At 46.5% G+C, this 24,454-nt stretch overlaps 1 protein-coding gene across 3 annotated transcripts in view; it reads left to right on the top strand.

Moving 5' to 3' along the window:
* EPHX1 (epoxide hydrolase 1) overlaps window positions 1-16,355 on the top strand; it is a 45,466-nt gene extending 29,111 nt beyond the window's left edge. For all 3 annotated transcript variants that reach the window (XM_029593076.1, XM_029593078.1, XM_029593077.1), the window contains exons 3-9: window positions 195-375; window positions 4,608-4,835; window positions 5,863-5,992; window positions 7,188-7,402; window positions 13,664-13,772; window positions 14,929-15,054; window positions 15,674-16,355. In XM_029593076.1, the coding sequence (XP_029448936.1) occupies window positions 195-375; window positions 4,608-4,835; window positions 5,863-5,992; window positions 7,188-7,402; window positions 13,664-13,772; window positions 14,929-15,054; window positions 15,674-15,875 (1,191 nt within the window). In that variant the 3' untranslated portion in view covers window positions 15,876-16,355. The remainder of the gene's footprint in view (window positions 1-194; window positions 376-4,607; window positions 4,836-5,862; window positions 5,993-7,187; window positions 7,403-13,663; window positions 13,773-14,928; window positions 15,055-15,673) is intronic.
* Window positions 16,356-24,454: the final 8,099 nt, after the last annotated feature.

The following is a 24,454-nucleotide window of genomic DNA, read 5'->3' as shown; positions in this document are numbered from 1 at the left end:
TGCTGGGTGTGATTTTGGGGAGTATCCATTGGGTTGGAGTACATGACCTGTGGGATTTGTTGCTCTCTGGACCTGGACTGGAGTGGCTGTCCGAGATCTCAGCTTGTAGAGGGCCTGTGATGCTCTGCTCTGTTTTCCCCATCCAGCAGTTTAACTTTCAATGCCCTTACCCACCCGCTGGACTTCTTCTGCAGGATCTGTACCGGCGCATTGACGAGACCCGCTTCCCTCTGCCCCTGGAGAAGTCCTGCTTTCACTATGGCTTTCACGCCACTTACCTCAGAAAAGTAGTCTCCTACTGGAGGAATCAGTTCAGCTGGCAGAAACAAGTGGAAATCCTCAACAAGTACCCCCACTTCAAAACCAGGATCGAGGGTAGGTTGCTGGGTGGGTGGATGTGTGCATGGGGAAGGGTGGGGGCAGTGTGAACACCGTGGGTTGGTTGGAGCTGACATTGGGGCGGTGCTTCTGAAACCTTTTCAAAGAAAGCTGCACGGCTTACGTTCTCCCTCCCGATTCTTCTGCTTTATAATATGTGGCACATAGGAGAATCCTCGGGGGGGGGGGTCGGTTTCCACCCCCCTCCCAACCAGGAAGACTGAGAAGGGCAGAGCTGGTGCTTTCTGGTTAGGCCTCTTATCGTGCTATGGTGCCACTGATGGGTGCAAATCGGATCAGGCTGGTATCGACGTGACCCGGCTGAATTTGGGGAGGATAGGGTGGTGGAGGTACTGGGAACCATAGAAAAGAGAGGAAAAGAGACTGGAAAGTGAAAAAAGATGCTGAGGGGAAGAGAAATAGTGTGAGGAGGCAGAGGAACAAAGGAAACAAGAAGAGATGGGAGGGAGATGAGGGACAATGCAGCTTTACCAGGGGGGAGACCACGTCGGACACATCTGATTTCCCTCCCCAGGAGGCTCGTACATAAGCTGAGCAGCCTGGGTGATAAAGCAGTAAACTGAAGGCCAGTGAAGTGGAATGGTGTTCCCACTAGGGAAAAGGCAAAGGGGGATTATCTGCGATGTGCCTTGGATCAGTCCAGGGTCGTTTGCTGCTTTTCAGTAGCTTCATACGCCGCATTGCAGAGGGGCTGGCAGGGAAGGCTTAGACTCTTTGCCGATGATGGAAAGATCTTCAACAGGATGGACCCATCAGAAAATGACACGATGAATGTCATCACTAAAATTTGTTTCCAAAAAAAAGTGTGGTCTTGCAATAACTTGAGGTGCAGAAATCTGAAAGATCCCTGGGTGATTGCTTACACTAAAAATGTATTAGTCACCAATATCAAGGCCTAAGATGACATAAGACATAATATCCACATTAATTGAACTAAACTGCACAGTAAAATCATAATACAATGTCCATGTGAAACAAAATGTGCTCTGTAAAACAAAGAATACTAAAAGATTTATTCCTAGATAATAAAAAAAAAACCTTAAAGATTCAAAGTACCTTACAGCCAAAGGTCAGCTGGACTAAAAAGGTCTTTAAGGCAGTGTTAAAGGTTTTCAGGTAACGAATTCTGTGAGGCCGGAGCCGCAACAGAAAAGGGTTCACCCTCTAGACTCGGCCAGGTGCACCTGCCGAAGAGATGGGACAACCAAAAGGGCCCCGCTGAGAGTGCAGGTGAGACTGTAAATCTTCAACAATGCATTAGCCCAGGGAAGGAAATCAAACTAATAACTTAACTTAAAACTAGTAGTGGAACCTTATATTTCACATGACTTTCAACATAAGCCAGTGTAATATGTTCTCAACTTCTTTCCTGAGATTAGCCGAGCTGCAGCCTTCAAAGCATAGGTAGGCCACCAGATATCCATCGCGTTGCAATAGCCTAGTAATGGTACAATCCTTGCCTGGACATCTGATCTATGTAATAGTGGTTTTAAACCCCCTTAACAAGCACCATTTAAAATAGCCGGACTTAACTGCAGACTTAATCTGACTATGAAATGTCAAGATTGAATCCAATAAGAATGCGTAAACATCTTTTATTTGTGACCCAATGGGGTTGTCAGTCAACATGAGAGGCCTCTGGCACAGCATTATGACTGCTTTGCAAAACAATGACCTGTTTTAGGCAGGTTGCGTAGCAATTTGATTATGCTTGAGCCATTGCCTAACTGCAGACAGGCAAATTGACAGCATTTCTTCAGTTTTAGGCCAGAATAGCGTGGCGCAATGAATAAAGTAGGTATTGGCGAATAACCGGTATCAGCACAGAGCAGCTAACAGCTTACAAATGGGGGCCATGTAGATGTTGAATAAAACAGCTGTCCATGCTGATCCCTGGGGGACACTAGTATGCCGCACTACTTATTTTATTTCCAATATACACCAGTTTAGATCTTTCAGCATGGGAAAAAGTGAACCATTTCTAGAGCTAAGCTGGAGATGTCACATCCTCTTAAACGAAGAGGAGCATCCCCATGGTCTAATTCACCAAAGGCTGCAGATACGCCTGACAAAACAAGGAGAGATCCTCAACCTGCATCAGGGTCTCTCCTGATAGCATCTAAAGATGAAAGAAGCAGGGTCTGTGCTTAGTGACTTTTGAAAACCGAACTGGTACTGGTCCAGGACAGGAGTGTCCTCTGGACGTGTCCAATTGACGCAGAGCAAGTACTTCTACAAGCTTAGAGACAAACCACAAAGATGAAATTGGTCAATATGATGGTCTCGAGGTTGCAAACCAGTGTGACTAGCATTCCTCTGGCTCTCGCCATTGCCTTGAGTACCTGTTATAGGTAGAAAAAGCCCTAAGAAGTAAGACTTAAAGGCCTACGATGCAAACGCAAGAGAAGGATAGGAGGCAGCGACATGTGGTGAGACTTTCACGTAGCTGGAAGGAATAAATATTGCACAGGAAACCAGCATGTTCCAGAATAAGGAGCTCGTGATAGGAGGCACATAAGAAAATGTTTCTTCAGACAGGGCAGTGGTTGCATGGAACTGTCTCTCTCAGTGGAGGTGATGAAGGCAAAATTCTTAACAGAATTGAGACACAACATGGACTAAGCACAGATATTACTGTTTGTTAATTCTTGATTAATTACAAATGTAAAAAAAAGCAACGTATAAACAGGCAAAGCTAACAAAGCAATATATTGGTAAAACATCAAATCTTAAAAAAAAACCCCAAAACTAAATACAATAAATACAGATGATTCAAATAAAATGTCAAATACTGGCTGACTTGGGGGCCGATGCAATATTTATGCGCAGAAAGCGGGTGCTGAACACTCGGTGCCCTCCTGGGGGGGCACCATGTAATATTTAAATTAGAGGTCACTTGCTATTTGAGCATCCGTTTTCTGCACCTGACTGCCGGCGCTTTTTTACTATTTTTTTTTTTTTTTTTTAGTTCAAAGATTTTTCCTCCTATTAATCTTAGGCAGGCGTTTAATTTCTGATCACAAAAACGTGTCCTAGATGTGTTTTTTTTTTTTTAATTACTTTGAGCCTATTAGCTATTCACGCCCATTCACATGCATTGCATAAGGGGATTAGTTGGCACCTATACCACCCACGTCCAACTGCGGGTTAATCGGTGCGCTCGGCTCAGCACGCCGTATTGCATCGGCCCCGGAATTAATAATCCATTGTGGGGAAAAAGCCTGTACCAACAAAAGATTTGTCTTCTAAATTTTAAGTCTCTCAAGACTAATATTAAGAGGTAAAGAATTCCCAAAGTGAGTAGATAGGTAAAGAAAACAAACTGCACGTGAGCTTTCAAAACTAATCTTACAAATTGAATGCAGCACTAAAAGTTCTTGTGGTAAAGAAGCAAAGATCAAGTAGGATCTGTGCAACAGGAAAAGAGCAGGCAGAAGGGGCCGGATCTTCAGATTCTATAGTGAGGGATGGAGGTGTGACTGCTTCTCATCACATCTCACCCTCAGGCTGATACAGAACACAATCACTCCGGTGGCGCGATTGGACGCGCATTTTTGTCGTGCTAGCTTTACCCCTTATTCAGTAAGGGGTAATCGTGCGGCCAGCCCCCCCCCCCCCCCCCCCCCGGAACTAATAGCACCCGCAACATGCAAATGCATGGTGATGGCCCCCCTGGGTATTTCCATGCGATTCACTAAGTAAAATGTGCAGCCAAGCCGCACATTTTACTTTCAGAAATTAGCGCCTACCCAAAGGCTGGCATTAATTTCTGCCGGCACCCTCAGACTTAATAATATGGCGATATTAAGTCGGAGGCCCCAAAAGTTTAAAAAAAAAAAAAATTGGCTCGCGGGTTGAAAACCGGATGCTCAATTTTGCCGGCGTCTGGTTTCCGAACCCGTGGCTGTTGGCGAGCTCGAACAGACGCCGGCAAAATTGAGCGTCAGCTGTCAAACCCGCTGACAGCCGCAGCTCCTATCTGAAAAGAGGCGCTAGGGACGCGCTAGTGTCCCTAGCGCCTCTCTTTACTGCTGGCCCTAATTTAAATAAATTACTGTGTCATGCGCACAGGAGAGCGGGTGCTCACCCACTCTCCCGCGATTTTTACTGTATCGGCCCACTTGTAGCTTCACCACATCCTGTAGCACTCATGTTTTTTACAGGGCAGATCATAGCCGCCGCCTTTTTTTTTTTTTTTTCTCTCCTAGGTATCGATATTCATTTTGTTCATGTGAAGCCCCCGCACGTGCCCCAGGGCTGTTCTGCCAAACCCTTGCTGATGGTCCATGGATGGCCCGGCTCTTTCTACGAGTTCTACAAAGTCATCCCTCTCCTGACTGATCCCGCTGGCCACAGCCTGAGCGAGGACCATATCTTCGAGGTCATCTGCCCATCGATCCCTGGCTACGGCTTCTCGGAAGCGTCGCACAAACAAGGTGCCCCATCTGTGTGCGCCCTGTAAGCTCAGTGTGCGCGAGCTGCGAATTCAGGCTGGGATGGGTTAAATACAGCAGCTTCTGCCTTGAAGCAGAGGGATGTGTTAAATGTTGTTTTTTTGTTTTGTTGGTTTTTTGGGGGGGGGATGTTGTCTTTAATTTTTGTGCTAGATATTTGCTGTTCCAAGGCTAAGTTTTTGAGGTGACTCATCAAATTCAGGTACAGTAGATAAGTCCATTGCCTTAGAGGGTTTGCAGTTTAAGTTTAAGGGCTAAGTGAGTTGTCCAAGGTCACAGGGAGTGTTGGTGGGAGAAGTGGGATTTAAACCCTGGCTTGCCTGCTTGTCAGTCTGCTGATGTAACCACTAGGCTCCTTTCAGTCCTTTTTTTCTTCTTTCTATGGCCCTGTGCTACTTTGGCATATCACTTACCTAAATACCTGGCCTTGAAGCAGCTCACTCCCCTAGCTTAGGTGGCAGTGCTGACGAATGCAACCAGTGTCATTTGTCCCTTCTCAATCACCAATCGCTCCCTTGATGTTCTCCCAGTCTCACCTTTATCTCACTGTATCCACAATTGCTTCTCTTTCCGCTTCTACTTCTGTTCTTAGGGAGGAAGAGGAGGGAGGCACCGTCTCTTGCTGATAGTCCTTGACAACTACTTCTATTCCCCACCCCCAACGCATGTCTTGGTTAGACAGAAGGGTGCCTCTAGGAGAGACGGTGAGGCCAGTCTCTCGCTGTCCTCCTTCCAGCTTGTGGGGTACAGCTGACGTGGCCACTCACCCTATATATATATTTTTTTTTTTTTTAAAGGGAGCTTGATGTGTCCTGTAGGCAATAGTTAAAGCAGCGTTTTTTTTCACTGTGGCTCAGAAAACAACCGGAGCAGTTGCCCGGCTTCCTGCTGTGTGGTACTGAGAGGGCATTTATTGCCATGTTTGGGCGCACGCTGGGAAATGCGAAATCGGGCCTGCGCAGGTGAAGGAAATAACGCACTGTTCCTGCCGTCCCTCCCTCCATCGTAGGTTGCGACTCTGTGAGCGTGGCTCGCATATTCTATAAACTGATGCAGCGTCTGGGCTTCAGCGAATTCTACGCCCACGGCGGAGATTGGGGATCCCTGATCTGTACCAACCTGGCACAGATCGTGCCCACGTAAGTTACGCATGGCTTTTTTTTCTTCTCTTAAGCTCTCAATGCTTGTTCCCAGCCCATCCAGAGAGGCTGGTGGTGGGGGCTGGGACAGACAGACATTTTCTGTGCCTCCAGCAGCCATCGCAATTCGCCTCTTGTCACTGCAAGGCAGTAAAAGGCCTGAAACGGGGAATTTGCAGCATTTTATTTTTCTCCTGCTGGTAGCCAGGCTCCTGTCAGTGCTTTTTGGCTTTCTGTATGATGTGAATTTCTGCTAGTTTTATTGTCCGTAGCCAGGGCAGAGGCTGCCTCCTGGGACTTCCTGAAGGAGGTGGCTTCTGCCATGCGCTCCCACCTCAGAGGCTTTAGGAAGAGGGGAGGAGAGATGCAGGGGCCATAAACACTGAAAAACTGGCTTTACAGCAGCAGAATCCAGCATGGAAGTTAGAATGACCCTGGAAAGCCAAAAAGAGCCCTACGAAGTTTAAACGTCTTTCCTGTCACCTGCTTCAGTGATGCTGGTTACAGAAACTTGCCAGTATCTTGGCACACTGGCTTCCTCTGCTGGTCTTGTTCCTAGCTCTCCTTTTTTTTTTTGTCATATTTCAGAGCTGAGGTTCTACAGTGCTCATCCCAGTTTGGTTTTGTTTTTTTTAAGAACTTTAACAAATAGTTATGCACACTATTGTGATTGTATGCTATCAGCCAATGTCATGCCTATAAAAAGTGCACAAGAAGCGACAGGCTGCTCATAACTGGGACATTAGATCCCTATGTGTTAACCATAACCCCTGAGCCCACCACCTACCCAGCAATCTCGCTCCTCCCGGTTTTTGGCAGTGGGAAGTCTGCTATTCACCTCTGTATCCACTTTGTTGGATGAGTTAATTCCTCAGCCATTTGGGCTGTATTTTGTTTTTCCACGTATTGCTGTGATGCCTCCTTGGGGGCTCTGGTGAGGATCTGCACAGCAGTGCCCCAATTCTACCTGCATTTAGAATGAGTAGAGAGGGAGGAGGAGACTTCCAAGATCTAGAAAAGTTTCTCCTTTCCTGAGAAATGAGAGGAACAATTTGGTACCACTGTGAACCAAATTATAAGAGCATTTTGCCGGAATGACTTTTTAGCTTATCCTGAGTGTAGTGAATAGGGGAGAACAGTGACCTTGAACGTCCTTCGGCGACGAGACTTAACGCACAGCCCTGTCCTCTTCCAGACACGTCAGAGGCCTCCATGTGAACGTGGTCTTTTTGGGAAAGATGAAATTCACGCAGTTCTTCTCCATACTGTTGGGCCAGCATGTCCCCAGACTCTTCGGTTTCCAGGATGAGGATGTGAGGCGGATGTACCCTTTCCTGAACAAAGTGCTCTACAAGGTCCTGAAGGAGAGCGGCTACCTCCACTTACAGGCAACCAAGCCCGACACTGTTGGTAAAGCTTTTACGATCTATACTGTCTGCAGGAGAGCATTGGTGGAGAGGTGGATTTGTTGCCGGTAGGGGGTGAAACTCCTGTCTAGGTATAGTGCGATAAGCTGAAAAGGGGGGTCTGGGAAAACCTCAGGGGCTGCATCTTTGACCACCATTTAAAGCAGTGGTGCTATCGGGATTGCTCAAAATATCAGTCTTGTTTCTTTCCTGACTCTATTCACTTTCTTCTAGCCTTTATACTTTGGTCTGTGTTATCCTTTTATGCGCCTAACCTTTTTTTTTTTTTCCTTTTATTTTGGAGAGGAGGAAGATGTGGGGGGCTTGGAGAGACAGAATGTAATTTTCTAGAAAGCTGATGGACTTGAAGCTGCTGGGTTATAGTGAAGGTTTAGCCAGGATACCTCAAGTCTGTGTTGCAGTGCCTCAAGTATTTGTCTCCTAGGTTTGTTTGGTTTTTTTTCTCTCTTTTGAAAAGGCGTGTGTTAAATCGCCTGGCTTGGTTACTTGTCATACTGTGCAGATTCACAGAAAAGCCAGTCCCTTCTCCGTCTGTCTGGGATTCCTGCCTGTTTTATTGGCATTAAAATCCGAAGTCTATGGATTATAAAGAATAACATATAATGCATCTCAAGACCCCCCCCCTCATAATTGGTGAGGGAATGATGGACAAAGTCCAGAACACCAATCATCTTAACCCCCGTTGCCCCAACCTAGTCCCTGATCCCGCAGTCTTATCCTGCAAAAAATGAGGGTCAGAAAAACTTTTAATTTCCCCACTAGACTACGATACATTTCCAAGGAAATTTTAGGAAGAAAGGGAGCACAAGGATGCACTGCTTAAGTGATTAAAAAGGCTCTCCCTTGCAACATGGGAAGGGTTGGTTTGTTTTTGGGATCAAAAGGTACAATAAAAATCAGATTCATATGAATTAAATATTGCTTAAGAATTAAATATTTTGTCAAACTAGAGCACACATTGTAATGAGTGTAGCCCTCAATAATATCCTGAGGGGCCTGTAATAAGGCTGATGGGTCAAAACTCTCGCATGGAGATGGTGTAGGCAAGGCCTCTGCTTCCAGAGCAGGAGGTTTCCTTGTATCTGGCACAGAACTGGATTTCTGTATCCTGAGCAAACTAATACCTCCTCCAATAACTTGGCTGATAGCGACCTCAATTTAGGGGAATTTTTGTTTTTCTTCAGCCGCCTCCTGTTCTCCTCCAGTAAATTTTTTTGCTTTTTACATAATAAGTTGGAATTACCTTTAATTCCAACCACTGCTGTTACTTGCAGGTTAGAAACCTTACCAGACGACAAAGGGTGCGTACTTGACATTCGACAGATTCCAGTCAGTTACGGCTCGACGTTTTGTCACAGATCTGGGGGGGGGAGAGAACTGTCTCGTGCTAGGGACGCCTCGGATCATGTGACAGCCCTCCAAATAGGTGGCACTGTTGAGCAATGGCAGAGGCTCCCTTCCCGGGCTGTGAATGCCACCTCTGCAGCATAACCCGGGTCTCCCGCATGGCAACGCACGGTACTGCCGCAGAGGCGCTGGGCCGGCCCTTTTTGACAGCTTTTCATAAGGAGCTGTCACTGAAACAGGGGAGGCAGTATGGACACACATACTCTGCTGAAATCTATTTTTTTTTTTTTTTTTTTTCTTTCAACAAGTCCTAAGATGACATCCAGGTACTAGGAGACATGAAGGTGATCTCTGAACTCTTTCACAAGCTTTTTTTAAAAAAAAAAAGAGAATTTTGGCTGACATCCAGCTCCAGTTGTTGGTGGGATGTATAATTAAGCAGTCATGTTAATCGCTGTGTCGGATGGATCAGGCCTACCTGGCACAGGTATTTGCTTGGGACTGAACTTGCTAAAGTTCCTTAAGACTGTTTTGTGTGTAGTGTATAGTGTTTTTCTTGGGTTTTTTTTTTTTTTTCCCATTGGTTGGTGGCCCATAATCCAGTAATTGTAGGATTAGCAAGTTGAGTTCAGAGTGTGACAGGGAGGCCTGGGTGTAACCCGCAGGGAGGGGTAAGCTTGGGGCCTGCCTGCAGGCCTCTCCGCTCCGTAGCCAGGGATGCTCCTTGTCTTAACTTGCAGCATCGGCTTATTCCCCGATCTGCATGGAGCCAGAGTTTGGCCGGCTGCTGGTGCTCTTGTACGCTGGGGGCTCGGGCCTCTTCCTTGTCTGAGGATTGCGCGTCTCGGCCCCGAGGAGCAGAAAACGGATCTGAGAAGCAAATCTGCTCGCCCACCTGTTTCACCTCTCTCTCCTTCACTCTTACTTCATAGCTCATGGGAGGGCACAGTAAACATCACCCCCCCCCCCCCCGCACACTTTATTTTATCTTTTTTTCCTATCCCCATGCTCTCTTCCTCCTCACCCACACTTTGCCTGTCTTCAGAAAGCTAAAGTTCACCCTTGGTGAAGACTTGCATGGAAAATCCATCACAGAGGAGGATCTGTGAGATGACAAAAGTGCTCTCCCAGTTGGAAGCAATGGCCTTCTGCCTGCTAGGAACCATGAGCAGGGGATAAGGAAGGCTGCTTCATTTTTATTGTATTTTTTCCCCGTTTTCTGTGCCTTCCACACCTGTCTTCCCCCCCCCCACACACACTCTCACACTCCATGTCTGCCGCTGCTCCTTCCTTCCTGCCATGGTAGAGCTTCGATTGTCCGCCAGGAAACCAGAGTTGGGATTTCATGGGTGGAGGAGGGGCTTGAGCTGGGGCAGTGCTGTGTGGCTCTGCTCAAGCTCTTTCCTGTTTGTAATTTTATTTTTTTTTTTTTTGCTGAGAAACTGATCTTTACATTCAACTCTATTTGACAATTCTAGATACTGGAAAAATTAGTTTACTAAGAAAAAATGTATACAAAATTTTTACACCTGTTAGGGGGATTGGGGTGGGTGAAGGAACGTTTAACTGAGCATTTTCCAAATCAGTTTCCCATGGCTCAGGGCCCTCCCCCCACACGATATAAGCAACACAAAGGAAAAGCAAAATGCCCTGCTGATAAGCAGAAGGCTTCGCTCCCTCAGCCTTGGCCTTGATCCACAGCCGTTGAGCCTGCAAGAGTAGCAGCCCGGATCTAGATTAGAACAGCTGTCTGAAAGCCAAATAACCTCTTGCAGGGATTTCTTAATTGCCTGTGGATCAAGGGCTTGTAAAAGTTCAAACAAAAACAGCAGAGCTGGAACAAGCTCAGTGACACTCCCATACAGGCCAAAAACAAAAGGGCTTAATGTGAGATCCCCCACAGCTGGTAAGATCCAAAAATATGCAGTGTCCATTTTGACAAATGCTTAGAGGAGCTGAAAAAGTTGTAGGCTCTCTGCACGTGTTCCAGAGTCTAGGCTGACCCGCTCCGGGGCTCTTCAGGACTCTGCCTTCCCTGTGCTCTTCACTATTCTGCATACCTTAGAGTTGCAAAGGGCAGGTTGGGAGAAAACAGTGGAATGAGAACTTCAGGTTTGCTCTGGGAGACCAGAGCACATGCAGGCACACAATAGACTAACGCGCACACCATTCGTTTTGTGCACACATTCGTTTTGCGCGCACATTTGTCCATTTGTGTTATGCTCACTCGGCAGCAGAACGGGTGCACGAATGTCAACGAATGTGCATCCCTGTTGGCAGTCTTGCCCCATGTCCTCTGAACCCAGCTTTCAACCTAACTTTTCGGCAGTACACTTAATATGGTCAATCTGAATCTGTTTTTTGCTATCATATGTTCTGGCCATAAATAAAACTTATTGTATAAAGTACTGTTAAATTTCAAATTGAATGGCCTACAAATGGCACAAAAATGTAATTAGTGGGATAATCCAGTGGCGTGCTGGGGGGAGGCAAAGGGTTATGTAACCCCAGTACATATAGAACTATATACATAAGAATATTTACCAGGTTTCAAAACTTGCTGGGTTCATTAGTTTTCTCAGTTAATAACACACCCTACTAATCGTGCAGGTCATATTTTGGACCAAATATTCTATCCTAGTTTGGATGCTAAAAGGGGTTTAGTCTCGCTATAACAATTGATGCAGTTATTCGGTCTGCTCATTATTTCATTACATTTACTTCTTGCTAATTTTGTTTCCAATATATTTACACTTTCACTACAAACAGTAGAAGTGTTAAGTTCCCACTGATATGGGGGATGATGAAAGGGATGATTGACTGTGATTCCTGTCATGATTTATCATGGACTTCATCTAGGAAATGGAGGAAAACCAGCTGAATGGAAGACTAGGGTTTTTTATTTCCTTGCCCATCTGGAGCATAAAATGCTGTGCTGCTTGTTTGCAGTTTATCTAATAATCGTCCACATGAATTGTTTCAAATGATCCATCGTATTATAAAGCAACTGAGCCGATGCCAGACATCCAGGAATTTGCGGATTCAGAAACCTAGAAAACAGGAAGAGGAGGTCAACAAAAGCTTTAGGTAAAGAGACTGAAAAGTGGCCCAGCTTTTGAATTCAATGATAGTCCTTCCCTGTGTGGGGATAACGTGTTTCGCAGACAGAAATAGAAGGAACACTGCCAAACTGACCCTCGTATTAAGACGTTTTTACCAGTTTTATGGAAAATATCCCTAAATCTATCAATTGTACAGGAAATGCAGGCTATTGTACACCCAAGCTTGGCAGGAAATGTAGCTGCAGGTCAATCTCTAGACGTACACGAGGGAAAACGACTGAAAGAGTGATGGCAGTTCAATGATCTGAAGTCTTGGATGATGAGAGAGTGCAGGTTTAGGAAAAGTGGCAGAAAAGACAGTAGATGCCCTGTTGAGGGAATTAGATTATGTGGCATGCTGTCCTACTTGTACATCGTGATATTTCGTCATGGGAGGCTGAGTATTAGAATGGTTTTAAGTCATTCTTGACTGATAAGAGTGCAAACAGTTCTTTGTGGTATAGTTTGCAGGGTTTGGTTTTATCGCCCATGTTTAATGTTTTATTGGCAGCTATTATGTTTTACTTTTGGAGACTCTCAAGATTTTTGCTGATATCCCAGCTTCCCATCACTCCAGATATAAATGAAGGGATAGAGGAAGTTCAAATATGTTTTGAAAAATATATATTTTTAATTGGATGTGTAACAATTTAATTTTTAAAATCAGAAAAAATCGAGGTGATGGGGGAACTTTAGGACACCACCTCCAAATACGCTGTCTCTGGACCTAAATGGAACTCCGGTGACTTAAAAATTGTTCATCAAAATGAAAACCCACATTTTTTTAACTGAATCCTATCGGTAAACAAATGCATTTGGCTCTGAGCATGTTAAAACATCTTTTATCCCACAGATGACTTTTTGAACATTAGTCTTTTTTGTTGTTTTTTTTTTCCTGCCTCAAAGCTCTGCCACCTGACTTGGCTGCCTCGCCCTGCCTCATTATAGAACCACCCCTGGTCATGGGGTAAACTCGGGAGTAAAATAAAGCATTTCTTCCCAGAAAGGGGGTGGCTGCATGGAACAGCATCCTGCGGCGTGCAGGAGAGCTGGAAGCAGCAGCAGAGGACCCAGTGCGCTCTTGATATAAGAATCCTTGCTCTGACTTTACTCAGGGCTGTCCGCCTGCTTGTCTTACATTTGAGCTCTTGCCTAAAAGAGAGACTAAGCTGATTTGAAGAAACAAATGGGGCAACAAAGCAGCCCTGCCCCCTCTGTGGCAGCCGTAGTGCCACCGATCCTTTATTCTTGCTCAGTTCTACCTTTTTTGGTTTTACCCAGGTTTGAGTTTTGACTCTTGTCAGTGCCGCAGCCTCTTCTCTGCTTTCCTCTCCTCTCTCTCCTGCCCTCCACGCTGGATTAACTAATTTTGCCCCTGGGGTTTCTGAGTGTATGACCTGCAGATTTCATTTTCCCCCCATGGCCAGGTCTTCCTCTGTGTGTCCTTCCTCCTCCCATCTCGAGCAGTGTCTCATTGGAGATCTCGTCCTAGCTAACTTGCAGCGTCCTCTTATGATCCGTGGTCTGTGTGTATTAGAAGTCCATATCCTGCCACTCAGACTATGAATGCATGCAGTGCCCTTTACTTTAAATGTAAACTCCCCCCCACCACCACCCAAAAACCCCCCAAATTCCTTGTTTTTAAGGGAACCAAATTGAGGGGCTGTCCTCTGTCCTGCGAAGAGGGAGTGGCACCGCTGCCCCTTGCTGTCCTGACCTGTTAATGAGTCGCGGTGTCTGCATCGAGGGGATCGGGCCTCCTACTGACCTTTATTCTTCTGTCTGCCTCTCTCCAGGCTATTCTCTGAATAACTCGCCTGTGGGGCTGGCCGCTTACATCTTAGAAAAATTCTCTTCGTGGACGGACTCTGAATTCCAGAATCTAGAGGATGGTGGCCTAGAGAGGTAACTGCAGCACTTGGGAAAAACTACCACTGCTCCTCGTCCTTCATGTTAGCCCTCCTGCATGCAGCCAGCAATGTATGAGAGAGTTCCTGCTCTGTGGAGCTTACAGCCTAAGCACACAGACAAGACAAATAGGAGCTTGGGGTGACAGAAAGATGGAGCTTAACATTAAGGGTGCAATTAAGGCAAAGGTTTGTGTAAGATTACTTTTTTTTTTTTCTCTCAGTACTTGGCTCTGTTCAAGACTTGTAGGATAGCTCTCTGGGTCAGTACCGTGATCAAGGAACCCAGAATGCACAGGGCTGGATTCAAGAGGCACCTTCCCTCCTGTTAACCCTGCAAAAATCCTCCTGTATGATGTTCCTCCTTTCACCTCTATCAAACAGCAGCAGTACTGGGGTGGCCTGCCCCCTCGAATGAGTTTCCAAGGTAGCAAAGGCCTGCTGAAGGAGGCGAGGGTGTCGCGTTGCTGATTCCTGGAGCCCTGCGCAGCTAGAGAAGGGAAACTGTGCCGCAGCCGTCGGCCCATATGAAGACACAGCAGCCATGACAGTGCTCCTAGTGCAGTGATGGGAGGGCCTCGGACAGGCCACAGGTTTTCAGGATATGCCCAGGAGAGATTTGCATGCAGATCTGCCTCATGCATATTCATTGTGGATATCCTGAAAACCAGGCCTGTTTGTGGCCCTCGGACTGGAGTTCCCCGTCGCTGCCCTGGTGCCTATAAAAGTAAATTTAAGTGCTGGAGGCAGATGCCTGTCTGAGCCTAGGCTTTCCCCATAAAAGACTTAAACATAAGCAAGCTAGTGCTGCCTCACAGCCAAGACACACTTCCTTTTCAAAGCACCCCGTGTAATAAAAAAAAAAAAGCCATTGGCCAAACTTATTCCAGATTCTGTTTAATATAATTTTTTTTTTTTTAAATACCCAGAGAGCCGGGTGCACGGCCCGGGTGCTGAACGTGTGATTAGCATGGATGGGAAAAACCCAAGGGCTTCTCTCTCTCGTAACTGTGGATAATTCAGTCGCACAGGACTTTCAATAGGTGGATACTTCGCACCTGAAAAGAGAATTTTAAATCCCGTGGGCCTCCCCAGAGGGTATCCTCCCATGGTAGGGGGTACTAACAAGCTCTGTGTGTTTTTTTCCTCCTCAGGAAATTCTCCCTGGACGACCTCCTGACCAACGTCATGCTGTACTGGGTGACGGGCTGCATCACCTCCTCCATGAGGTTCTACAAGGAGAACCTCGGGAAAGGACTCGGCACGCACCAGCACGACAAGTGAGGGCTCTGGGTTTTCACTCTCTCTGGCCAAGCGGCTGAGCTGGCGGTGTGTGTGCTGGGATATCTGCTTTCCCTGGGTGCAGGAAGGGAGTAGAAACACACCCCCCCCCAAAAAAAAAAAGTGGGGGGGGGGGAAAGCAAATTTGTTTTGTTTTTTTTGTATGCAAGGCCAGCTCGATCTGCTGCTTTGGAGACTGCTGTTATTTAAAGCCTCTGCGATGCTGTCTTGGAGCTCACACCGGCTGGTCCCACGGCCTGCCCCGGGATTGGGATGGGTGGTGCCGAGGTGCCCGTTGCATCATGGGGGAGACGCTTTATGCAGGGTTCCGGGACTGTGCGGCTCTGTCTTCTATCCCTCTCTAAGTCTCCCACGGTCCACCCCCGGCTATGCCAGCGAAAGGCATGGGGGGGGGTGTTTGCTTAGCATGTCGGAGGCATGCTTTTAAGACTGCCTTATGCCTCTGACTGCTGGAAGGCTGTGTGCGCGCTCGCTTGCTTGTTGAGACGGTTTTTAGTTCATGGCATCGAGGGGCATGTCCTGGAATTGCAGCCTGTGCTCTGAACTCCTGTTAATCATCGCCACTTCCTCTCTCCCCTCCCCCCCTCTTCCTTGCAGAGTACCAGTGAAGGTGCCCACGGGCATTGCGTCATTCCCCAACGAACTCCTGCACGCTCCTCTCGTCTGGGTGAAGAATCATTACGTGAACGTCGTCTCTTTCAACTTCATGCCTCGGGGCGGGCATTTTGCCGCCTTGGAGGAGCCAGCGCTGCTAGCCGAGGACATCCGTCGGTTTATCAGGAAGCTGGAGCAGAAGTAACGCGAGCAGTGAGGAAACGCCACTGCCCCGGAAGGCGTGGGTGTACCGGAGCAGTAGCCCGAGAGCGCCCCCCCCCCCCCCCCCCCCCCCCCCCCCGTGTGGAAACTGCTGGCACGGTTGAAGTGCTCGCAGTACATTAGAATAGCTGCGTTGGTAGGCGCTGCATTTGCTTGCTTAGAAGAGCATAATCGCTGGCGTATTTCTCATTCCAAATATTAATTATGATAGATTAAAAACGGGTACACCCTCCTATTTAAGGGGGTTCTTTTTTTTTTTTTGTTTAAAGGAAGAAAAATAGTAACTTGCTACGTTTTTGTGGTGTTCGTGTGAGAGGTGGTGGGGAATGCACAGGCTACAGTGGGAGGGGTCTCTGCACGGGGGGGCGTCGCATTTCTTCGGAGCATCACGGTCGCTTGCAATTTTGGCAAAGAAGCTCGTGTAAACGAGCAAAGAGCTGCAGCTCAGGCACTTTTTTTTTTTTTAATCAAACCATTGTATGTGACTATAATTATAATAATAAAAGATGGTTAATTCCAGTGCGCGCTCTCTTTCTACCTAACCTGAAGCGTTCTTTCTGCAGTATTGCCAAAACTTGTGAGTTAGGAGGCAAACGTTTTAGTGCTGGAGCTTCCTTGCTGCCAGCGAATGGGGGTCATAAGGAGGTTGAAAAAGTAAGAGGGGCCGATGCAATAAGATGCGCGATAAGACGGACGTCGTACTGAGCGCCCTTGTTCCTGACGTGTGCAGCCACCTCTCCTGGGCCTGATGCATTTGAGCACTAGGGATGCACAATGGTCTCATCTACAGGGAATTTTAGATGTGATAAGCACTATTAGCTATTACCTCTGCTGCAAGAGGGGGGGAGGAAATCAAATAACCGGGCGTCCCACGCATACTTTAAGGCAGCAAATTAACTCCGGCCCCAAAGGTGGTAAAGTCGCTCTGCAAGCCAAGGGCACAGGAGAAAAAAAGTTTAAAAATGCAGTCCTCTGTTGCGATTATTTTAAATGAGCTGCTGCAGTAAAGAGATGCAAAGGGAGAATTGTGCAGCCCTAGTGCTCAAATGCATCAGGCAGGCACTCGGTACGAGCATCCGTCTTATCCCACTCCAGGTCGATTTCAAACAAAAGCTGAAATGTGTGCATTGTGTCCAGAAACCTTTTACATCAAACCCCATTACATTTTATCTTTATTCTTAAACATTGCAAGCAGTAGATTTAAGTAAGATCCACCACGGAGGACTACATTTTTAAACTTTTTTTCTCCTGTGCCCTTGGCTTGCGGAGCGACTTTACCACCTTTGGGGCCGGAGTTAATTTGCTGCCTTAAAGTATGCGTGGGACGCCCGGTTATTTGATTTCCTCCTACCCCTTGCAGAGGTAATAGCTAATAGTGCTTAGCACATCTAAATTCCCTGTAGATGAGACCATGGGCTTTATACGGCTGGGTGCACGTTCTGGGGACCCTAGTCTAGCGCGTCCAGCCACGCGTTAACCTGTGCGCTGGGCTGCGTGCACGTCACTGCATCGGCCCCACTGAGTGCTGATTTGCATGGAAAAGCCTCAGCTTGTGCTGGGAGGCATAAACGATGATGGGATTCTAGGAAGAAATGGGGAAAGCGGAGGTAAATCCAGAGAGCGAGATTGTGCTGTGCGTCTTATAGTAGTAGGAGGAGACCATGGGCAGACCATAGTGTTTTTCAATCTACACCACTATTTGCCCGCATAATCTGCGTGATAAATTGATGTCCATAGTCCTCAGGTAATTCAGCAGTGTAGTTGTGGCCACTGCCGGACAGCACATGTGTGAACAGTGGGTTGTGTGTGTGTGAGAACGTGCTGCAAATTCAGTGTTACATCATTCATTTTTAGATATTTGATTTGAATTCAGAGAACACTAAGATGGCAATGCCACACAAGTGATATATGCTATCCAATGCCCATGTCATAAACTCTACATTGGCGACATATTTATTTATTTAAACATTTTCATATACCGGCATGCGTTGTGGACATCATGTCGGTTTACAGTAAACAGGTTAAGTTTGGAAATTACATTTTAACAGGGAAGTCAAAAACTGGGAGGGGGGGGTAACGATAGGCAGCTAAGAAAAGACAGGGTAAACAAACAAGGTACCGAGAGGAGATGGAGTAAAACAAACATGACCTGGGCAGGGACATTATCATCTTGTTTTTAGTACTGGTTATTCCTCTTTCTGTGTTGCCCGGCGTTCTCCTGGCTTTAGTTAGCACCAGCTGCATATATCTGCTGCTGCTCTTGATGTCTGCATCTGCAGAAATCTGTTTAGGCCTAAAACGACAGGGCGAGAGGGCTGAGTAAACTGGGGGTGGAGTGCAGGCTGAAGCAACCAAGGAGGGCTGGGTGACCTCGAGCTAGACTGGCCGACTAACTGGTAAAACTGGGATTGACCTTCACACTCGCTTTAAAATCTGCTTACCTGCGTGCGCTAAAGCTGACACAGCCCTAAGGAAGAGATGGAAATTGTTTGCTTGAGAAAACGTTTTAAAATTAGGAGCACAGATATACGTGGTAGGTGTATTTTGCATTGTACACGCTCAATTGTGCACACGATTTGAAATTCCTGCGTATGGGCGCCCGCGTGCTTATGTTAAAGTTACCATCCCAGGGTGTGAATTTAAGATGAGGGGGGGTAGGGGGCGTGAGGGAAGAGGCTATTGGCTTACCCATTACATATATACGAAACATCTAAAGTTAGATAATTATATACTTCACATAGCAAGGATGAGATAAAGATTGCATTATAAACTTCCTACTAAACTTGTCCATAAAGTTGTATCTTTCGGTACTAGCAGGACTATAATCGTACAGGAAAGAGGATATTTCAATTAACGTTCTTGCTAAAATTGTGGAGATGGGCTGAGTGTTGAATGTAAGAAAATATTTGCAGTTCTAAAGCTCATGAAGTTGATTTAATTATTAATAGCAATTGATCTCCAGTGACCTAACTTAATGGAAGAGTAGTTTCCTACTGTGACCCGGGCACCTTTTCAGGTTACCATTAACTCGCATGGCAGTTAGAGAAAGGGATTTAGGGGGGAGGATCCGTTCTGCGGCAGCCCTCCCAGTGGCGGGGCTGAAATGGAGATCCCCTGCGGGAGGGTTTGTAGGAGAGCTCCGCAAAGGGCCCTGGGGCAGTCAAAGCTGCGGGGGGAGGGGGACACTCCACCTTCTCTCTCTAACAGGCCGCGCGGGAGAGCCGGCGAGCGCCCAGGCCACTCTCCTGGGTGCGCGATTCAGGAGGGCGGCCTATGCAAATTAGGGCCCGCGGTAAAAGGAGGCGCTAGGGACACTAGTACGGCCCTAGCGCCTCCTGTTTGACAGGAGCGGCGGCTGTCAGCGGGTTTGACAGCTGATTCTCAATTTTTCCAGCGTCGGTTCTCAAACCCGCTGACAGCCATGGGTTCGGAAACGGATGCTGGCAAAATTGAGCGTCTGTCTTCCGACCCGCGGGCCGATTTTTTTTTTTTTTTTTTTTTAATTTGTACTTTTTTTTTTTTTTCAAACTTTTGGGGCCTCCGACTTAATATCCTCTTTCCTGTACAATTATAGTGATATTAAGTCGGAGGGTGTACAGAATGTAGAAATTCTCTTCTTTCTAAGAACTGCTTAATTTCAACCCTTTGTTCTCACAGTGGGTTTTTTCTGCTTTTCTGTGCACTTCCCCGGTGCCGGCCGAAATTAACGCCAGCCTTTGGCAGGCGTTACTTTCTATATCGCACAGGAATAACTAATAGCGCCTGCAACATGCAAATGCATTAGTTTCGGGGGGGGTGTTGGACGCGCGTTTTCGACGCACTATTACCCCTTACTGAATAAGGGGTAAAGCTAGAGCGTCAAACGCACGTCCAAACCTGGGCTAACAGTGCGCTCCACCGGCACCGGAGCGCACTGTACTGTATCGGCCTGTAAGTTAGTTTTTGGCCTACCCGGAGCCTTGGAAACTCTCTAGGACCCTCCAGGGTGGGTGTGGATTACACCGTGATACTCTCCAACCGAGGTACAGAGTGTTGTGCCCAGGCACTGATTTGGCTTTTTGAGTAAAGGAGCCCTGCTGAAGGCCCCTCTTCCTACCCATTGTTGGACCTGAAGTTCCATCTAGGATCCCTTTCCAAAGAAGATGCAACCCACGGTGAGTAATAACATTATCTGAACTAGGGGAGGACACCCACCCGGCCTCTTCAGTCAACCCTGGGGAGATGGAGCCATTACCTCTCTGTGCCAGGACTAGAGGTTTGGCATCTGGGAGGGGCCCTAACCTGAGGGCTCCACTGCTCTACCTAACCCGGGCTGGCAGTGGGATTTCTGGCCCTAATATTAGACTTTTGCACACACACACACAAGGCACAAGAACTGTAAACCAAGAGAAAAGAGAACTCTGCAGCTGGAAACCTATTTATTTGTGCTATTCAACCAGGCTGTTTGCAGTAAAGGGTTATTCTTGGACACTCCCTCGGTGGTCGCTGTGTATTCTTTGGCACCCAGCATACAGGACCAAGTGTAACATTTCACCTAGCCCAGGAAATTCAGAGCAGGAAGCCAGCCACCCCGCACTGGGACCTGAGAGGACTCATTTTTATCCCTAGTCAAAAGGATCGGTAACTTGGGCAGGGAAGAGTCGGAGAAGCTAGCCAGGGTCCCTGCCCCATAGAGCAGATGAATAACTTTATGTACCCACCAGTGCTGGACTTGCACACCGGGGTGGGGTTACACTACAAAGAAAACCAAAAACAACTTGCACTTCTAAGGATGAGGCCCAGTGCTACTGGGTGTGCACACCCGAGGGGGCAGCGGAATAAGAGCTGAGCCTCATCCCACCCGCGGCCGAGAAGAAGCAGAGGTCCACGAGGCCACCAGTGAACCCCATCCCACCGGCAGTGGAAGAAGAGGAAGAGGCCCTTGAGGCTGCCTGTGGACCCAGTCCCACCAGTGGCTGAAGGAAGAGGGAGCCCATTCTGCTCCTTCTCTGTGCTGGCTAGCATGTGCTCTATGCTGATCTCACGATGCACGGGATCAGCATAGAGGAAGTGCCAGCCTCACAAGATTTGATTAGCTCAGGGCCCGGCACACAAGGAGGAGCAGCAGAATGGCTCCCGATGGGGGGTGCGAGTGAATGAAGGAGAGCCTGACTGGGGGGGTGTATGTGTGTGTGAATGGGAGTCTGATGTGTGTGTGCATGGGAATTTGACAGGGGGATGTGTGTGTGTGAGTGAGATCCTGACAAGGCTGTATTTGTATGGTACCTAACTGGGGTAGGGGTGTGTGTGTGAATGGGAACTTGACAGGGGTGTGTGTGTGTGTGTGAGATCCTGACAAGGGTGTATTTGTATGGTACCTAACTGGGGTAGGGTGTGTGTGAGAGAGAGAGAGAGATCACCAAACTGGGGTAGGGGTGTGTGTGAATGGGAGCCTGCCTGGGGGAAAAGGTGTGTGCACGTGCGCATGTGAGTGTGAAGAAAATTTGAGCTGCCCCACGACGATGACTGGAAATGAAAAGTTTTCAGATATGAAGAGCATTGAATTTTTCATCTTTATTAGTTTTTATTGAGTGTCTGTACCATTTTGAAATATTTTTTTTGGAAAATTAGATGATGTTCTGTTTCTTAGCTTGTTAGAAATATCCTTTTGATTAGTATGGTTTTACTAATATGATTGATTTATAGTCCTTGAGTTTATTGTTTGATGAATAATTTATGAGGACTGGTGATGTTTTTGTTTCTCCATTGCTGCATTGCATACAGGGTCTGGCTTGTTGTGGTTTCCAGTCCAGTCTCTATTTATTCTTTATAGTCTCTTTATTTCTGTATTTGGTGAGAGTGAGTCTGTGTTCTGCATGTTTAACTGAGGTATTCTGTGTTAAAAAAAAATGAGGAGGGAGCAATACAGAAATTGTTCGCACAGGGCAGCAAAAATGCTAGCACCAACCCTGCTAAGGATTATAGATCGGGAGTCCTCATTTCTTTGGCAGAGTGCACTACTGCCTTGTTCAAATAACTTTGGACAGCCGCCAGGAAGTTAGCACCAGTGAGAACAAAGGGTTGAAATTAAGCAGCTCTTAGAAGAGAATTTCTAGATTCAGGTACAGACAAAATTTCAAATACTCACTGGAGAGCAATTTTAACATAATTCCTTTTGAGGTTGATTTTTCAGCTGTTTTAGACTGAAATAGGCATGCTGATTTCAAAACTGCAGTTAGTTTTTTCTATCACGTCAAGTTTTTTCTCTACAGCCTATCTTAGGCCTGAATTTATCAAAATGCACTAAATATCGCATGTGAAAGGAAAAGGGGCGTGTTTTATGGTAATAGGCTGTTTGAAAAGATAAAGGCCAGGGTGTTTGACGGTCCATAGATTCGGCAGTTCATTAAAGATGAACATTTCAGCAGGACAATGTCAGAACTCCAAAAGAATGCTTGGTTGTCATTCAAAAACCTTGTCAAGGACTTTCTTGGAAATACCCGAGCACAGAATTACACCGAAATTATCCAGAAACTCTTGGAGAGCTTCAAACTGCTTCGTTGCAACATGAGCATCAAGGTGCATTTTCTGCATAGCCATCTTGCTGACTTCCCGAAAAACCTTGGTGCAGTCAGTGATGAGCAAGGTGAACGATTCCACCAAGATTTGAAGGTCATGGAGGCACGGTGTCAGGGTAGATGGGATGTACATATGATGACTGACTATTGTTGGAGCATCAGGCGAGATTGTCCACAGATTGAACACTGCCGGAAAAGCTATAAGTGTAAATTTTTACCTTAATATGTATGTTTGGTAGCAGAACTTTTCTACTTGCACACAATTTGACTTACAGTAACAATATATAGCCTTTGTATGAATAAAATAACTCTAAATAAACAGTATATTCAGGTAACGTTTTCTTTTATTTCCTTTGTATGTACATTTTGTATGATTTTTGGGACAAAGGGAGGGTATCCTGTACCTTACGTTGACGTGATAGAGAAAATCTGGGGTCATTTTTGGATTCAGATGTCAAAAGTTAGTCAAAAACAAGTGTCAGATCTAACTCAACGAAAATTGTGCTCCCCAGTTCATCAGCAGAAAGTAACCTGGAGGCAAGAAAAAAATGTAGATTCTTTCCCTTATATTTTCCAAGGGACGGCTGCAATAAATGTGCTAGAAAGGCGCTAGGGAGAAATGTCCGTCCCTAGCGCCTCCTTGAAATTGGGCGCACAGGAGAAGTGGCTGTCAAGCTGTTTGGGAAAACAGAAGCCCAATCTATGAGCGTTTGTTTTCTCCCACTACCGGCATATACGCGCATAAGATACACAGCCTGGCCCGTGAGTGAGGCTTGTGTCTGTATTGCACTTCCAAAAATTGTTTTTTTCAAAGATTTTTTTTTTTTAAAAATAAATACTGCTTTAGTTGGCTCCTCCTACACAGTATCGCTACGATACTATCAGGAGGAATCGCAGAAAGCAGGATTCTTCTTTTTTTTCTCAATGCGCCCTTGAGCGTGGCCTATGTTTTATGCCAGCCCTGGGATGGCGTAAAATTTGCGGCATTGTAAGGTCGCATTGGCCATGTGGAAAATGTATTGGCTTGCAGGGATTAGCTAATAGTCTCGTCTACATGAATTTGCGTGTGAGGAGCGCCCTTAGTTACGTGGTGTTTTGGAGGCGCTAATCCCCGTATCGGATCAGGGGTTATGGATGCGCGTCCAAAACGCGCTTTAAGCCGTGTGCAGTGGCTGGCGCACGGTATTGAATCAGCCCCCAAGTGACTGGGCAAGACCAACGTATCCTTTGTAGCTGTCTGACGAGAAACAACTGGAGCAGTCACATTATGCAAAGATTGCTCTAAAGAGTTCAAAGGGAGGTCATGTTCACGCAGCTTAGATCTGGCCTCTTCCCTACTCTGGCTGAGCTCTTCAATAGAATGAGACAAGTATTTGGCTCCGAGGAGAGATCATAAGCTATTGTATAGGAAATTGGAGAATATGAAACTATCTGAGGAGGTTACATTTTCCTAGGTCCTCTCTAGTATCTCCATTACAAATCTTTGAATAGGGGAAATAGAGAAGTCAATCTACCTTTTAAATACTCCACATAAAAAAAAAACAAACCTTCTTAACATCTGTATTTACCAAGCTGGGAGGCCGCTGGATCTGCTTTGAATGTTTTACATCCCATCCTTCCCCCTCTCCCGCCATTGCTTGAACTTTACACGTTTCGTACAAGAGTCGCCATCGGAGGTTATGAATAGATCTGCCCTGTTAGTCACTTTTGCCCTTGATCCTGGTAAGGATTGGACCTTCCAAATTCTCTTTCGTATTAGACATGCTGGGGGATGTTTTGGGCCAGAAGCTCTCCCTATTCCCTGATGACTAAACATTTTTTTTTAAGGAAGAAACAGAGAGCCACCTTTGTGTAGAAATTTCCGAGATGTTTAAGTAAAAGTGCTGCTGCTGGGTTTTTTCTTTAACCTGAACGGTTGGAGGCCTTCATACACAATAGGCTTTCACACACAGGTTGTCACTCCTAATTACGTGCTGGCGGGAGACTGGAATATTATCCTACTGGT

The sequence above is a fragment of the Rhinatrema bivittatum genome, chromosome 3 (genome assembly GCF_901001135.1).
Source record: "Rhinatrema bivittatum chromosome 3, aRhiBiv1.1, whole genome shotgun sequence".
Lineage (NCBI taxonomy): Eukaryota > Metazoa > Chordata > Amphibia > Gymnophiona > Rhinatrematidae > Rhinatrema > Rhinatrema bivittatum.
This window is presented reverse-complemented; position numbering and strand designations above follow the sequence as displayed.